Raw genomic sequence first — 17,643 nt, 5'->3', positions numbered from 1 at the left:
GGATGGCAACGACAACCTTTTTAACACCACCAGGACCAAAGAGCGCATTGCTGATTACTGGAAATCTGAAAGCTGCAGATTCGTCTCTTTATTTCAATGTTTCTGAGGTGGAACGTTCCATGTTTATACGACTTGGGTTCATCTCGACTCCTCTCTCCCCCTCCTCTGGGACTTGACCCGGAAATCGATCAAGACACGCCATGTTGAAGGACGTCCCAATCGCTGAAATGCACACGGAGGAGTCGATGAGGGGGTGAGGGAGGAGACGAAAGGGAGGATACACGAGAGCAGACTACGCGGAAGTGTTTTCACTACCCGCGTATAAAAGCCCCCCCACCTTCATAGCTGGTCGATTTCAACACAGGAAAAAGGAGAACTGGAAGAATGAGTGGGAAAGCGTCACATAAATCTAAGTTCTCACAGCTTATTATGTGCAATTCATTTCTTAAGTTTATACCAACAATTTAAGTCATGTTTAATGATCTTGAACGTCACTAAAACATAGCTATTAAGAAAGCTATTTCATAAATGGCTAGATCTTGATAAAAAACAATTATTTTATAGTTTTGTGTTAAAATATTCAGGAGTTAAATTATTTAAAATTCACAGTCCTGAATGTGGGGATCTACAGGACACACATTTTCAGAGTAAAGGCATTACTATCATTATATTTATTTAAATGTACATTTTACACCAAAACGGAACACAAAAGCAGGACCAACCATCACACATTGAATTCCTTGACTAACAAGAGAAAGATTAATTCATTTAAATAAATATTTAACAACAAATGGGCCGGTTCTAAAGGGTTATTCAGTTAAGCCCGATGAGAGGGGATACAGCTGTGCACATGTCATCATTAACAGACGTCGTTTAAAAGTGACGTTTGAATGAACGAGGACATCCCAATTAATACCTGAGGACTCCTCTGTCCTCGCGTCACCTCCTCGTGTCTCTCGCTCGCATCTTACGGAGGCGGAGCTAAGACGCAAGGAAGGGACGCGAGTGAGGGAAAGGAGGAGGTGAAATATTCAATTGAGACGAGCCTTTTGTCTTATTTTCTGACTTTCTTTAGATAACTATACTTTCTTGTTTTAAAAAAAAATTTTTACAAGTATAAAAAAGGTGATAGTATAGTATGTCGAAAATAGTGTAAAAAAGTCATAGTATAGTATGTCTAAAAAGTTTAAAAAGTCATAGTATAGTATGTAGAATATATAACACAAATTTGAATTTGTAATCTTATTTATTGTATTTACAATTATACAAATACAGAGAGCAGCATTCTTAGTCCATTTTGTCTCAGAGATTCATTTCCTTCTCATCTCCACACTGCAGCTTCGAAGGCACACGACGGTTCATCGAGTCAACAATTCACACTTCAATCGTCCAATTACACATCTACATTTTAAAAGTAGGATATCCCTCCCATTCTCTTGAGACTGGTAACATCTCCTCTATTAGAGTCAACGAGTCCATCAGTCGTGGGCTTTCTCTGCTTTATTGCTCCACACTGGTTTTCGTTTCTCGATGAACGCTCGGATCCCCTCCTGTCCGTCTCTCAGCGCCAGGTTGTCCACCATCACTCTGGAGGCGGTGGCGTACGCGGCGTCTCGACCCTGAGACATTTGTCTGTGGAGGAAGAACAGAGGACAAGAGAACACAATAGAGCTGGGTGTTAACATCAAATATCATGATATTCTTCACCAGATACGACGACTTTAGGGTTGCTTTAAAGAGTCCTCTCCTGCTGATGTTCAGGTGTATATCAGTATGTAGTGTCTCTACTTTAAAGAGTCCTCTCCTGCTGATGTTCAGGTGTATATCAGTATGTAGTGTCTCTACTTTAAAGAGTCCTCTCCTGCTGATGTTCAGGTGTATATCAGTATGTAGTGTCTCTACTTTAAAGAGTCCTCTCCTGCTGATGTTCAGGTGTATATCAGTATGTAGTGTCTCTACTTTAAAGAGTCCTCTCCTGCTGATGTTCAGGTGTATATCAGTATGTAGTGTCTCTACTTTAAAGAGTCCTCTCCTGCTGAGGTTCAGGTGTATATCAGTATGTAGTGTCTCTACTTTAAAGAGTCCTCTCCTACTGATGTTCAGGTGTATATCAGTATGTAGTGTCTCTACTTTAAAGAGTCCTCTCCTGCTGATGTTCAGGTGTATATCAGTATGTAGTGTCTCTACTTTAAAGAGTCCTCTCCTGCTGATGTTCAGGTGTATATCAGTATGTAGTGTCTCTACTTTAAAGAGTCCTCTCCTGCTGATGTTCAGGTGTATATCAGTATGTAGTGTCTCTACTTTAAAGAGTCCTCTCCTGCTGATGTTCAGGTGTATATCAGTATGTAGTGTCTCTACTTTAAAGAGTCCTCTCCTGCTGAGGTTCAGGTGTATATCAGTATGTAGTGTCTCTACTTTAAAGAGTCCTCTACTGCTCATGTTCAGGTGTATTTTAGCCTTTGCAGACCATTTACATCAGGCATGGGCAAACTAAGGCCCGCGGGCCATATACGGCCCGTTGGGCTTTTTAATCCGGCCCGCCGAATATTGGTACAAAATTGTCCAAATTATAGTAAAGACCGCATTCATTTAGCCTTTTTCCTGCAATACCCGGCATTTCAGTTGATCCCACTAGATGACGCACTCTAGACACAAATGACCTTTGCTGGAGTCGGCAACCCGGCAACAAGATCTAAGAACCAAATACGTACGCTTACATTGGAGGGGGTCGAGATTAACCTGAGCAATAACAGTTCACGGTTAGTACAGTACAGCGAATACAAGTTGTAACAAGCAGTATCACTGAGCAAAGTGACTAGAACGCGACCACACACTTATATAAAGTCAGGCAACGTGTGATTCTGTTTATTTTGTGTAGAAAACGGTTTATGCCACAATATGATACGAGATAGCATAGTAACCGAAGCTAATCAGACTAACATCACCTGTAGTAGAATGCCAGAGAAACGTTCATAACCGCGTTGTGATGCCAAACAGCGTCAATTCATACTGAAACACATTCACTTATGGGGATGGGGGATATTTATCAGCTGCTTGTGTGACAGTCGGACAGTGAATACTTTACAGCGGCCGCTGCCGTGAGTTAACAGTAGAATAAACTCCGGTAGAAGAGCAGCACTGCAGCAGGCGGTAATGCAGCTGAAACACATTAATAAACAATGCACCACGGCACTCTGGAGAAAGGTATAAGGTTGGAGAAGTAGTTCTTTAATTTAATCTGGCTTCGTATGATTAAAAACGACCCGACGCAGTCCTCTATTGATGTTGTTGTGTTGCGGAGAAAATCAGCGACGTAAAACGCCAGTGTGGGTCATAAGAAGGCACGTAAACGGTTACGTCATGACGCAAACGATGACGCAATAACTCACCTTTGAACCTAATTCACCTTTGAACCTGCATCTGTAACAATGAGTGGACCAAGGAAAAGAAAAGTCGACAATGAGTGCCGAGTGTTTAATGAGGAGTGGACAGCTAAATATTTTTTCACCGATCTGCTACTGGCCCGGCCCGTCTGTCAAATTTTAAAACTCATAGTGGCCCCCGAGCCAAAAAGTTTGCCCACCCCTGATTTACATGCACTAAAACCTATAACTCACTACAGGAAAGGGAAAACCCCAGAAAGCAGAACAGGGACTCTTTAAAATCTCACCTCTGGAACGTGGCCTTCCCGAGGGCGACGACCGGGCGACTCGCCTGACAGATTCTCTGAGCGATCAATAACGTTTCCTCCTCCAGACGATCCTCCGGCACCACCTTACTGATGAGACCGTGCAGCAATGCATTATGGGCCGAGAGGGGACTTCCTGTTAACAGCATCTCCATAGCAACCTGGTTAGAAAGAGGGAAGCAATCAGGACGGGAAACTGGATGTTCTTATTGGCTGCTACCTCAATCAATACAAATAAAATAAATGGATGTGTTGTTGGATGTGTCTGTTTTTTATATTTAGAAAATAAACACATTTGTCTTTTTAATTATTAAATTAAATTATTATTTCTTCTTTAATTCGGCATTTTCTTTTTTCTTTTCTTATTTTTAGGGGGAAATTTAAAAATGGTACTCTTATATTTCTATATATAATCTATATATATTATATGTTGTATATATCTCTAAATGTATATATGTTTTATAATTGAAATACAAATATTTTAAATACATAATATTGAATCATTTGACAAAAATATGCCATAACATTTATTTATTAGCACATACCATTATTATTTTTGAGACAATAATACAGTATGCTAATTGTTCAGAAGGTTTTTATAAATTATATATATAATACTCAAAGCTTTTAATGCATAAAAAGGTAAATAAATGAATCTTAAGAAACTATTATTATTTATATAATCTCACCTTCCTGGGCACGGCTCTTCCGATGGCGACGGCCGGCGTGGAGCAGAACAAACCGACGTTCACCCCCGGGGTGGCGAAAGTGGACTGCTCCGTCGCCACGGCAACATCACAGCTGGCGACCAACTGACAACCGGCCGCCGTGGCAACACCGTTCACCATGGCGATGACCGGAACAGGGATGTCCTGAATCAGAGTCATTACCTGGAGCACGGGAGAACTCAATTAATAATGAGTAAATACATAATAAATAAAATAAATAATATAGCTTATAGAAACAGATGATTCATTAACTAGTTTAATCAGGTTTATCGCCAAGTAGGGTAACAAATACAAGGTGTATAACATAAACACAGTAAGAGGAATTCAGTTTTTAAAATGATATATATATGTTTTTATTATAAAGTAAATAGAGAAAATAACAAGAAATATGAATATACAACAAAGTAAGTAAAATATGAATGCAATACTGTGCATTAATGCATGTGCAATACTGTGCAAAATATGAATTTAAAGTGGAAAAAAATAAACAAAACAGAGGTAGTCATCCGTGGCACCATCTTGATTGGTTGTATTTCTTTTATATTGTTAATATTTATATATTTTGTAGCATGTCTGTCTTATAAAAAAAAAACGAATTTACTGTGAGGGAAGAAAATATATTTTCCAGTCTCAATGTCCATTTCACATGAATCCCCATTGTCAACGGCACTCTGTGGAGCACAGACGATTTAAAAAGAACAGTAAATAAGAGGATGCACGATCAGACGCTGTGTGTGTGTGTGTGTGTGTGTGTCTGTGTGTGTGTGTGTGTGTGTGTGTGTGTGTGTGTGTAAGACACTGACCTCTGAACAGATGTGAAACACTCTGGTGTGATACTCTCGTCCCTGAGCCGACGTCAGCTCCTTCAGGTCGTGTCCGGAGGAAAACACTGGCCCTCTGGCTGACACACATATTACAAAATTAAACCCACACACACACACACACACACACACACACACACACACACACACACACACACACACACACACACACACACACACACACACACACACACACACACACACACACACACACACACACACACACACACACACACACACACACACACACACACACACACACACACACACACACACACACACACACACACACACACACACACACACACACACACACACACACACACACACACACACACACACACACACACACACACACACACACACACACACACACACACACACACACACACCACACACACACACACACACACACACACACACACACACACACACACACACACACACACACACACACACACACACACACACACACACACACACACACGCACACGTCCTTATGATGCTCACCTGATATGATGACCACTCTGAGGTCATCGCTGTCGACGTCAGTGAGGAGGTTTTCTCTGAGGGACTCCAGCATGGACAGAGACAGAGCATTCCTTTTCTTGGGGTTGTTCAATATTATTCTCCTGAGACAAGAAGAATAAATTACATTTTAAAGATTTGGTTTGTGTATTAACGCCAGACAGTGTGTTACAGACAATCTCTATTACATTTGTATTGTTGTACAGGGATGTGCAGCCTTTAAACGTTACTGCAATTCATTCTAGAGAATACAACAACTGTGTGTTTGTTATAGAAAAATGCAGGAGATAGAAAAACACCAAATAAGTTCAGTCACTTTAAACTCAGTAGTTACTACTACAGAAATTTTAACCTGAGGAATTTAATATGCCTCCCAGATTTAGTCAAAAAAAATGAACACAACTTTATAGTCTAACCCAGGGGTGTCAAACTCAAATACACAGTGGGCCAAAATAAAAAAATCGGTACTAGTCGAGGGCCGGACTGGTTCAATGTTTATTGCAGAACGTATTGAAATGAACTTATTGCACATATTAAACCTGGAACTAACAAAGCTTAAATGATTGCCAATAAAAACAACATTAAACATTAAATAATCAGTTGCATTCATTTCTTATGGCTCCATCTGCAGCTTCATTTCTTATGGCTCTATCTGCAGCTTTTCCAGAGTCATTTCTTATCATTACATTTCTCCACAGGCCAACAACAGCTTCAACAAAACAATTTCCCTCAAAGAACAAACCAAACATGCCCTGTTGTCTCAAGAAAGAAAGTGCAGAAGGAAACATCCATGTAAACTCAGTGTGCTGCTCTGTGATGCTAGTTCAAGCCAGATACTTGGCATCTCATCTTGGGTGCAAGGTCATCAATGTTTGGGGTCAGGCTCTGAGCTGAGGAGACCCTCAGGGTTGAGTGAAGGTGTGCGTGCAATATACCGGCGGGCCAGATCTAATAGTAATTAGAAATTATCCTGCGGGCCGAAATTAAATCCACCAAGGGCCTGATTTGGCCCCCGGGCCTTGAGTTTGACACATGTGATCTAACCTGTACGACCTGTTTTACCAGAGATGATGTTCCACTTCCTCGTACATTTAGGCAAAACTCTGTTCAAAAATGTACTTTCTTTGTTCAGTTATGAAAGCTAGATTTATTAAAAGGCTGAATGGTACTGTGGTAGTTCACAAAAAAATGTAGTTTACCAAAATCCAAGCTCATAAATTCAGAAAAATTTACAAAATGTGCAAAATGTACTTAACTTCATACTGTATTAATAAAAAGTAAATGTAGAAAATGGGCAGAAAATAAAGCATAGACATACGCTTTAATGTAACAGCTGTGCTGACCAAGATGGAGCACATTTGATCTATTTAACTTAATGTTTGAACGTTTAATGCATATATTTGTATAGGCATTATTTTGTTGTTCTTAACTGGCATATTAAAGCTGCTAAATAATTATATCAGCCCAGAAAAAAAATTATATTACATGTCTAGAAGACGAACAAAGTACCTCAAAATGCAGTTTAGTGCAAACTATGACTCAATATACCTACATACTTTCTACCTTTGCATTATTAATTATATGTTTCCATAGATTAAAGTATTCAGTGGTATATAAAGTAGGGCTGCTCGATTATGGCAAAAATCATAATCTCGATTATTTGGGTCAATAATTGATATCACGATTATTAAAAATGATTATCCATTTACTTTGAAAACATCCATTTATTGAAAAAAAACAACAGTATGTTTTTAACAGTTGATTACCCTGAACTTTAAGTATAATTCAACTGAAAAACCAATAAAAAATAAATAAAAATAAAATAAATAAATAATCGTTTTATTTCGATTATGTTGTTTTCATAATCGTTGCAAGCCAAAATCGTAATTGCGATTAAAATACGATTAATTGAGCAGCCCTAATATAAAGTATGTTATTAGTGGCACCACCAGACCTTGGGTAAGGAAACGCGGATTTAACAGTGCAATAATGCATGGAGGAGCCACATACTAATACTGATTTTTCATTTAAAAATATATCTATAAGCCGATTTAACAATAACCTAATTGCATGAGGAATGACGTGCTGTTTGATGTAGTAAAACGCGATAAAATCCACATTATCTTCATAATTATGCTGTTTTTGCACCTGGAAATCAGAGTTTGCACACGTTTCTTCACTGCACCTGATTCCGTTGTTTTGCTGTCTTAACGTCAGCGGTTCCGGTTCTGTGTGAGAGTAAAACCGGGTTCCTGAGAGCGGGGTTTGAGTCCTGAGGAGCTGAAACACTCCGACAGATCTGCAGAGGAAACAGCGAGCCATGTTTACCTTCTGCTTCACCTTCTCACACTCACTTCCGGGGGCGACGACGTCAAGGTGACGTAATGCGACGTAAGATCCAAGATACCAAAATACAAACACATAAAACATTTATATTATATATTTTTTCTGTTAGAAATTCATGTGTTGGAAAGATACATGTACTTTATTTATATTTATTGTATATATTATTAATACACTGAGGGACTAAATATATGTTATACTGCTCAACGTTTTACCTTGATGTTGTGATATCTTGTTTTAACAGTTGTAATTTTAATTGTATTATACTTGTGTGAACTCTTATCTGTACTGTCCTTTATTTCACTCTCACTCTTGACTAAGGTCCATGTTATCTTATCCTATTTAAAATACCTGAAAAGGCCTAATTTCCAATACAGTATTTGACAGTGTTTACTAAGAAAAGTACTCGTCTTGTGCATCGATCCTTGCCTTAACCCTCCTGTTGTCTTCGGGTCAAATCTGACCCATTTACTACTTTCATCAATCATAACTTTTTTGTTTTACATTCGATTGCATTAAGGCTTTATGATATCCTTCACAGTAGACATTTGAACATATCAAATTGCTGATCACCACTTTCATTGAGTTTTGGATGATTTAGTCAACTTTGTAACACCCATGGTGTTCCCGGTCAGATAAAACACACACACACACACACACACACACACACACACACACACACACACACACACACACACACACACACACACACACACACACACACACACACACACACACACTAGATGTGTTTCCCCCCCTTATGTGCCCAATCCCCCCATGTAAATCACACCTGGCACACGCAATACATGTTCAGTGTCTATTCTTTGTATATTTACTGCAGTTTTTCATGTATACCAGTAGTCTGATGCAATATTTACAGTTTGAAAGGGTGTTAAATTACATTTTGTGATTTGATGATTAATGGTTTTTGTGTTAATGTAATAGCAGTTAAAACAGGACCGGTCAAAGTAAGGGGGGGGGGGGGAAACGAACACAATAGGAGGGTTAAGGGAAATGTAAAATGTATGGCCATGAAGGGATTATTCTAAAGTGTTTTTCATTGTAACATACAGTAACATTACACAAGAGGTTGTGTAGCAGGTGTATTCATGCAGTGACCTTACTAAGAAAAAACATTTATATGCATTCATATTTTTTTTACTATCATATTTTCTTGCAAAGACTTCTTAATCTATGTCCATATTTTTCTTTAAATATTCAAATTTCCTTGCATTTTGTACATTTTCTAATAATGCAAAAGTTTGGTTGTATAAACGAAATGCACATGTAATACCCCGCCACTGTTTATTGTGCTATGCTAAAGTAATATTCACTGACTTGAAAGAAAACCCCAAAATACTAATATCTGTAAACCTTTTCAAATGAGAAAAAGTGACAAAATCCAAAATCAAATCAAACAAAACGACTTCTGAAAATGGCAGATTAATGAATGAAGACAGCATTTGAGCAGTTCAGGTGATGTTAAGAAGAAGTGCATTTATTATTTAACAACACACAGACAATTAAAGTGAAAATACACACTTACAGTACGGTGATTTATTGCCATTAGCTTCCACTAATAGTAGTTAACCGTGATTTAAATCAGTAAGAAAATGGCACCAATGATCGTAATTTATTGCTTTAATTATAACGATAAAGAGATCAAAATGATTGGATTGTGGAGACGGAAATTAAGTGCAAGATTTGAAATATTATTCTAAAAAAACATAAAAGAAATACAAGTGTTAGGAGACGAGTTTAGATAAGGCAGGGAACAGGAGGAGAGCGAGTCCCGTTAGAGAAGGAGAAACTCCATTTCCCAGAATCCTCCTCACCACCAGGAGGAGCAGGAGGCCGGCCTCATGTCAGGTGACGGCGTTCATGCTCTGGCCTCCGTCTCCGGGGCTGAAGAACTGCACTTTAGTGGATGCGATGCCGGAGTTGTTCCTCCGGAGCCCCCCGCTCCCCCCCGCTGCCGCGCCTTTACGCATGGAGTTGTTTCGCCGCATGGAGTTCCTCTTCCTCAGAGAGTTCTGGTGCGACAGCTCGCTCTTCTGCAGCGTCTGGATCAAGATGGAGGGCTTCTCGTCCAGCTCTCTGGCGCTGCAGCGGGGCGTCGTCACCTGAAGAGATATATATATATATAAATATATAATAAAAATGAATAAGTAACTTAACTTTAAATAAGACATTATTATTAATTTTGAGAATTATAACACATTGTATTATATTTTAAAATATGTATATATTTACTTATTTAACCTTTTAATTTAAGTAATTATTTTATAGTGGCGGCCTGAAATTGTGAGTAAAAATTCACATGACTTTTGGCTTTAAAAGTCATTTTCCAACTTTCTTTTGTATTGCAGTTAAAAAATGTTTTTAACATAAATTGAAACAGGAAGTCATATATATATTTATTTTTCTAATATTTTGTGCATGAATCACTGAAGACCGGTTTGTTGTCTCCCACCTTGACGGTGTTCCCAAACTTGGAGTAGTCCACGGAGTAGACGCCGTCCTCCTCCGTCACTATGGGACCGAAGCGGTGTCCCCACTGGATCTCCTCGGAGATGTAGGAGGTCCTGGCCTGAGTCGTGATGCCGGTCGTCTCTACGACTCCTTCAAGGATCACGATCACCTCCAGGTCGCTGCACTGGAGCTCCATCGCCGACAGGTCGTACAGAGGGCTGCACACAACACACACACACACACACACACACACACACACACACACACACACACACACACACACACACACACACACACACACACACACACACACACACACACACACACACACACACACACACACACACACACACACACACACACACACAACACCTTTAAAACTGATGCAGGAATGAGTCCTAACACCTGGGAATGAGTCTGCAATTTTGCACAATCCCTTGTTTTTACAATATTTATCTTCGAGGGAAATTAGGTTTATAAGTGACTGTATATAACATAATAAATTAAAGGAAAGTGTGCAATTACATATAGAAAATAAAATACTCATGAAAATGTAAATCTTAATCATAAAAAAGGTGTTAATACAAATAATAATAATACAATTGAACAGCACTTACAGGTTTTAAATCCATTAAAAAAAAAGATCTGCAATCAGACATTAAAATAATAATTAAACAAAAATACTAAACAATCATATAAATAAACAAATAGTTAAAAAAAAAAGTACTTTGTTGAACCCAGGTAATGAATCCATCTTGTTTTACCTGTGTTTGTCGATGACGTGGCAGATGACGAGCGGGGCTAACAGGAAGAGGTTGTTGTTAGCGACGACCGTCTCCGTCTGGACATCGATCTGATGGATCGGGATCACCTCGCCCTCGGGGGTCGTCGTCTTCCTCACCACCTGAACACCGACATTAATCATATGTTCATATTAAAGGTCCCCTATTATACTGTTTTTCATCAATATATCACAGGTCTCAGATATATCCAGAGCCTGTCTCTGATTGGCTGAAACACCAAACAGATCATTGCAGCATCCCATAATCCCCTCTGTTTCAGCCCTGTTTCCAAAGTGCTGATTCTCTGTCTGTTACTTTAGATGAAAATAAGGAGCCCCTCCCCACGCCCCTCTGAGAGAGATTTGGTTAAAAAGAACACAATGGTGCTCTAGGAGGAGATTCAGGTGATAAGGTGGGGGGGGGGGGGGGTTACCTTGGTTGCTGATTGGCTAATGGTTACACAAGACAAAACATCGTTATGACATCATAAAGTGGCCAAAATCTGATCAGCTCATTTTCAGACAGGTTTTTATAGAAATGGATCAAAAAGAGAGAGAATCTTTGTTCCTGAAACTTTCAGAGTCTCTTTACACAGAGGGGACACATGTTGATGAAGAAGAGACATGAAGAAGAGGGGACACATGTTGATGTAGAAGAGACATGAAGAAGAGGGGACACATGTTGATGAAGAAGAGACATGAAGAAGAGGGGACACATGTTGATGTAGAAGAGACATGAAGAAGAGGGGACACATGTTGATGAAGAAGAGACATGAAGAAGAGGGGACACATGTTGATGAAGAAGAGACATGAAGAAGAGGGGACACATGTTGATGTAGAAGAGACATGAAGAAGAGGGGACACATGTTGATGTAGAAGAGACATGAAGAAGAGGGGACACATGTTGATGTAGAAGAGACATGAAGAAGAGGGGACACATGTTGATGTAGAAGAGACATGAAGAAGAGGGGACACATGTTGATGTAGAAGAGACATGAAGAAGAGGGGACACATGTTGATGTAGAAGAGACATGAAGAAGAGGGGACACATGTTGATGAAGAAGAGACATGAAGAAGATGGGACACATGTTGATGAAGAAGAGACATGAAGAAGAGGGGACACATGTTGATGTAGAAGAGACATGAAGAAGAGGGGACACATGTTGATGTAGAAGAGACATGAAGAAGAGGGGACACATGTTGATGAAGAAGAGACATGAAGAAGAGGGGACACATGTTGATGTAGAAGAGACATGAAGAAGAGGGGACACATGTTGATGAAGAAGAGACATGAAGAAGAGGGGACACATGTTGATGAAGAAGAGACATGAAAAAGGGGGGACACATGTTGATGAAGAAGAGACATGAAGAAGAGGGGACACATGTTGATGTAGAAGAGACATGAAGAAGAGGGGACACATGTTGATGAAGAAGAGACATGAAGAAGAGGGGACACATGTTGATGAAGAAGAGACATGAAGAAGAGGGGACACATGTTGATGAAGAAGAGACATGAAGAAGAGGGGACACATGTTGATGTAGAGAAGTGGATTTTGCATAATAGGTCTCCTTTAAATAATAGGTATATAATAATGAAAAGGTGACACACACACACACACACACACACACACACACACACACACACACACACACACACACACACACACACACACACACACACACACACACACACACACACCACACACACACACACACACACACACACACACACACACACACACACACACACACACACACACACACACACACACACACACACACCTGCAGCCGGACGGTGGCTCCGATGATCATGCTCTTCCTCAGGTCTCCGATGCGGATCATGAAACACAGACAGTTGTTTCTGACGGCGATGACGGCGTGGCGGCTGAAGATCAGAGTCTCCGCTCTGCGATTCGACTGAGCCGTCTTCATGAAGATACACCCTGCAGGGAGAGAAAATATATATATGTTCAAACATCTAACGTGTGGATAGTATCTGGATACGTGTGAGAGATAAATATATTTTATGGTAAAAAAAGGTTTGAACTGCAAGTTTCCACTCCATGAAAAGAGCACTTTGCTTTTTTATACATGTACTCCCCTTCATCTTAAAGTAAAAAATGGACTACAAAGAGACACAGAAAACACAAAATGACAAAAAAAGTTCTGAAATGACTCCAAAAAACACAAAGACTGTAGAAGAGGTGGTGGGGCTTAGGCATGTCTGCACCCAGGGCCCATTGTAATATAATCACCATGAACATACAGTATATAGTAAAACCAGCAGAAGTTCTTTAATCTCACCGAGCATGACAGCGTTGATGATGAGCCCCACGATGTTCTGCATGATGAGGACGGTGATGGCGGTCGGACAGTGCTCCGTTATCATCCGTCCCCCGAAGCCGATAGTCACCTGAACCTCGATGGAGAACAGGAAGGCCGAGGTGAAGGACCTGAGGAGGGGGAAGTTATTTAAAGAGGACATGTTAGTATCATGTTCAGGTGTATATCAGTGTGTAGTGTCTCTACTTTAAAGAGTCCTCTCCTGCTGATGTTCAGGTGTATATCAGTATGTAGTGTCTCTACTTTAAAGAGTCCTCTCCTGCTGATGTTCAGGTGTATATCAGTGTGTAGTGTCTCTACTTTAAAGAGTCCTCTCCTGCTGATGTTCAGGTGTATATCAGTGTGTAGTGTCTCTACTTTAAAGAGTCCTCTCCTGCTGATGTTCAGGTGTATATCAGTGTGTAGTGTCTCTACTTTAAAGAGTCCTCTTCTGCTGATGTTCAGGTGTATATCAGTATGTAGTGTCTCTACTTTAAAGAGTCCTCTCCTGCTGATGTTCAGGTGTATATCAGTATGTAGTGTATCTCCTTTAAAGAGTCCTCTCCTGCTGATGTTCAGGTGTATATCAGTATCTAGTGTCTCTACTTTAAAGAGTCCTCTCCTGCTGATGTTCAGGTGTATATCAGTATGTAGTGTCTCTACTTTGAAGAGTCCTCTCCTGCTGATGTTCAGGTGTATATCAGAATGTAGTGTCTCTACTTTAAAGAGTCCTCTCCTGCTGATGTTCAGGTGTATATCAGTATGTAGTGTCTCTACTTTAAAGAGTCCTCTCCTGCTGATGTTCAGGTGTATATCAGTATGTAGTGTCTCTACTTTAAAGAGTCCTCTCCTGCTGATGTTCAGGTGTATATCAGTATGTAGTGTCTCTACTTTAAAGAGTCCTCTCCTGCTGATGTTCAGGTGTATATCAGTATGTAGTGTCTCTACTTTAAAGAGTCCTCTCCTGCTGATGTTCAGGTGTATATCAGTATGTAGTGTCTCTACTTTAAAGAGTCCTCTCCTGCTGATGTTCAGGTGTATATCAGTATGTAGTGTCTCTACTTTAAAGAGTCCTCTCCTGCTGATGTTCAGGTGTATATCAGTATGTAGTGTCTCTACTTTAAAGAGTCCTCTCCTGCTGATGTTCAGGTGTATATCAGTATGTAGTGTTTCTACTGGGACATGTCTCCATGCTTTAATGTTCAGCTGCAGCACCTCTTTTCACCCTCTGTCTGAAACCAGAGCCCAGTCTGCTCTGATTGGTTAGCTGGACGGCTGGTTTGTGATTGGTCAACCACTTAGAGATGTCCCGCCCCTTAGCCTATCACGTACAATGTGTTGGAGCGCTAGCCAATAGGAGTGCGAGTGATACATAGTGATGTCACTGTGTTCTTCACAGACCATTTACATGCACTAAAACCTATAGAACACTACAGGAAAGGGAAAACCCCAAACAGTCAGACAGAGTCAGCGTCTTGCTGCCAACGTTGAGCTTTTGGCAGATGATGTTGGTTGTATTTTTAGAAAATAAAAGATCTGCAGCTGCTTTAAATCTTTCTGAAGTCTTTCTGATACAGCTTTAAACAAGTTGACCTTTGTTTGCCCCGTATCAAGAGTCACTTATATTTAGAAAAACTACCCAGTTTATGAGAATAAGAATCATATCTCTCACGGTAAAGTAAATATTATAATTTGTTTTGACAACTGTATGTGCTGCTGGGTAGCCTGTGAGTTTTCCCGAGAGTGCAATACATTTTATTGATTAAAAAAACATTTATTTGATGATCATTTATCATATTTTTAATCTGCAAAGTAAGTAGCAGTGGAGTAAAAAGGACATGATTTGCCTCTGAGATGTAGTGGAGTAGAAGTAAGTAGCATAAAAGTCAAATACGGAAGTACAAGTACCTGCAAAGTGTTGTTAAAAAGTAATTATACCGGAAGGGGGACAATGGAAAAGAGAGGCACAGATAGAGGGAGATAGAGGGAGGGAAAGTGAGAGGGAGGTGCCAAAAACTTCCCTCCCCTCCTACAATCTTTACTGAACTCTCCCTGTAAGGATGGGAGAACAACTTGTGTTACTTCCTGCCATAATTAATATATTTTCTTTTGTATTACTCCTCCTCATTTATCGAATAAAAAATGGAGGAAGAGACGAAGGAGAGGAGAGTTTGGATCAAGTAAGGGTGGAAGAGAAATGTTTTAAGTCTAATAAAACACACTCTAACAACCTAAACCACACTTTTATATATACTTTTTATAATACTGACGACTCTAATATCTCTCTTACTTGACGTCGGTGACGCAGTGCGTGCCGTTGTGCCGCACCGGGTCCAGGTCCCCGTGCGCAAACGCCACGAGCCACCAACTCATGGCGAAGAGCAGCCAGCTGCTGACGAAGGTGGTGCTGAAGATGACCAGCGTGAACCGCCACTTCAGGTCCACCAGCGTGGTGAACACGTCCTGCAGGAATCTCCCCTGCTCCCGGATGTTCTTGTGCGCCAAGTTACACGATCCGTTTTTGGCGATGAAGCGCGCCTTGTTTACCCGGTCCCTGAACACCGGTTTTCTGGGCATCCGAGAGGCGAGCCCCGGGAGTCCAAACTCCTCCGGGATGATGCTCTTTCTCGCCAACATCTCTTTGTTGAATGTGAGGGGAAAAAGGGTGAAAAGTTTGTTTTAATCCAGGTTTTAGTGCGTAATTACGCGCGGATCCAGCATGTCCACCTGCAGGAAAAGCGCACAGAAAGACGCGCAAAGTCTGCTCCGTGTGTCCACATTTGGAGGAAGTTTCCTCTGAGGGAGGACGCGCTCCTCTCCTGTTGACGTAGGACAAACTTCCAGAGCCCCAGACCTGCTGCTGCCTTCAAGGACCGCTCGGTGACCCTCGGAAAACACGACGTTTAAAGCCAAACGAATAAAAACCTCCCTTGAAAATGACTAATTTATGTGTTTAAAAGAAAACGTGTTGGAATTGTTTGATAAAACAAACAATAGCACCAATAAAAAGATCTCAAAAAGTTAATGTCATAACTTTATGCACGTAACTTTGAATCAGTATTTACAAAAATCAAGGAGAACTTTTTTATAACATTTAAAGTCACGTGCATTTAGTAATGACATTACCTTATTTCCAAACTTTTTTTATTGGTGCTAAAATAAAAAGGAAAGGAAATTTGGACTTTGAATCAGTATTTAAAAAAATTAATTTAAAAGAACTTTTTTTTTTTTCCTTTCAGTCCAAAACGGACCTCTCACACAAAATCCCAATTTAAAAATAAAAACAGATTAATTTATCTTTTATAAAAAAAAACAATTTGTAAATAGTCCTCAGTTATATTATATAATTATATATATATACTAAATGGATAGCTGTTAATAAATACAACCACACAGACTTGTGTGAATATGAATACTTACTACTAAGTTTGAATGAAATGAAAACGGTCAAGAGTTAAGACATGGTCAGTGGGTTAAGACATGTTAAGAATGTTTGCATTGTGATAATAAATATATATTAAATAGCCTTGAATACAGAAAATATATATAAATGTAATAGCCTAAACTATAGACATATATATATATATATATATATATATATATATATATATATATACATCTATTGTCTACAATATTGAAAAATAAATATACATTAAAAGCCTAAAATATAGAAATAATTAACATATAATTAAACATGTAATAGCCTTAAATATAGGGAAATTAATAAATAAATATACAATTAATCTCTCTCTCTCTGACATACTCCTTGGCATATTTTTGGCTCTCAGAAATCATTTTAATTATTTTAAAAAGTAGAATTGATATGTAGAGATGTGACGCTCAGCCACCAGGGGGCGCCCTTTAGCAACTTATTGTATGACATCAGAAAAAAACAAGAAGGCTTAAGTCACTCAAAACCCTTTATTATCATTTTAAGTGTAAAAAAAACTGAGGCACACA

General features: G+C 39.6%; 2 protein-coding genes across 2 annotated transcripts; both read right to left on the bottom strand.

Moving 5' to 3' along the window:
* Window positions 1-1,227: 1,227 nt before the first annotated feature.
* Window positions 1,228-8,119, bottom strand: echdc3 (enoyl CoA hydratase domain containing 3). Its single transcript, XM_034131433.1, has 6 exons — window positions 7,951-8,119; window positions 5,748-5,869; window positions 5,220-5,317; window positions 4,378-4,578; window positions 3,671-3,849; window positions 1,228-1,632 (listed from the first exon to the last, which is right to left on the bottom strand). Exons 1-6 carry the CDS (start codon window positions 8,085-8,087, stop codon window positions 1,479-1,481), a joined length of 891 nt encoding a protein of 296 aa, XP_033987324.1. The 5' UTR covers window positions 8,088-8,119; the 3' UTR covers window positions 1,228-1,478.
* Window positions 8,120-9,585: 1,466 nt separating this feature from the next.
* kcnj8 (potassium inwardly rectifying channel subfamily J member 8) lies at window positions 9,586-16,437 on the bottom strand. Its single transcript, XM_034131432.1, has 6 exons — window positions 15,974-16,437; window positions 13,666-13,814; window positions 13,144-13,304; window positions 11,345-11,484; window positions 10,582-10,798; window positions 9,586-10,231 (listed from the first exon to the last, which is right to left on the bottom strand). The coding sequence occupies exons 1-6, from the start codon at window positions 16,318-16,320 to the stop codon at window positions 9,974-9,976; spliced, it is 1,272 nt and encodes a 423-aa protein (XP_033987323.1). The 5' UTR covers window positions 16,321-16,437; the 3' UTR covers window positions 9,586-9,973.
* Between the last annotated feature and the right edge of the window lie 1,206 nt (window positions 16,438-17,643).

Source organism: Trematomus bernacchii, unplaced genomic scaffold (assembly GCF_902827165.1).
Source record: "Trematomus bernacchii unplaced genomic scaffold, fTreBer1.1, whole genome shotgun sequence".
Lineage (NCBI taxonomy): Eukaryota > Metazoa > Chordata > Actinopteri > Perciformes > Nototheniidae > Trematomus > Trematomus bernacchii.
Note: the sequence above shows the minus strand (reverse complement) of the source record. Positions and strands in the feature narration are given on the sequence as shown.

What these genes read in the sequence shown, in the direction of transcription:
- echdc3 (XM_034131433.1), bottom strand. Translation starts at nt 8,087, where the DNA reads ATGGCTCGCTGTTTCCTCTGCAGATCTGTCGGAGTGTTTCAGCTCCTC. An exon ending in GAAGAGCCGTGCCCAGGAAG is followed by an intron (nt 3,850 to 4,377) that starts GTGAGATTATAT and finishes CTTTCTAACCAG; the next exon opens with GTTGCTATGGAGATGCTGTT. An exon ending in GGGAAGGCCACGTTCCAGAG is followed by an intron (nt 1,633 to 3,670) that starts GTGAGATTTTAA and finishes CTTCCTCCACAG; the next exon opens with ACAAATGTCTCAGGGTCGAG.
- kcnj8 (XM_034131432.1), bottom strand. Translation starts at nt 16,320, where the DNA reads ATGTTGGCGAGAAAGAGCATCATCCCGGAGGAGTTTGGACTCCCGGGG. An exon ending in CATCAACGCTGTCATGCTCG is followed by an intron (nt 13,305 to 13,665) that starts GTGAGATTAAAG and finishes CTCTCCCTGCAG; the next exon opens with GGTGTATCTTCATGAAGACG. An exon ending in AGTTTGGGAACACCGTCAAG is followed by an intron (nt 10,232 to 10,581) that starts GTGGGAGACAAC and finishes ATATCTCTTCAG; the next exon opens with GTGACGACGCCCCGCTGCAG.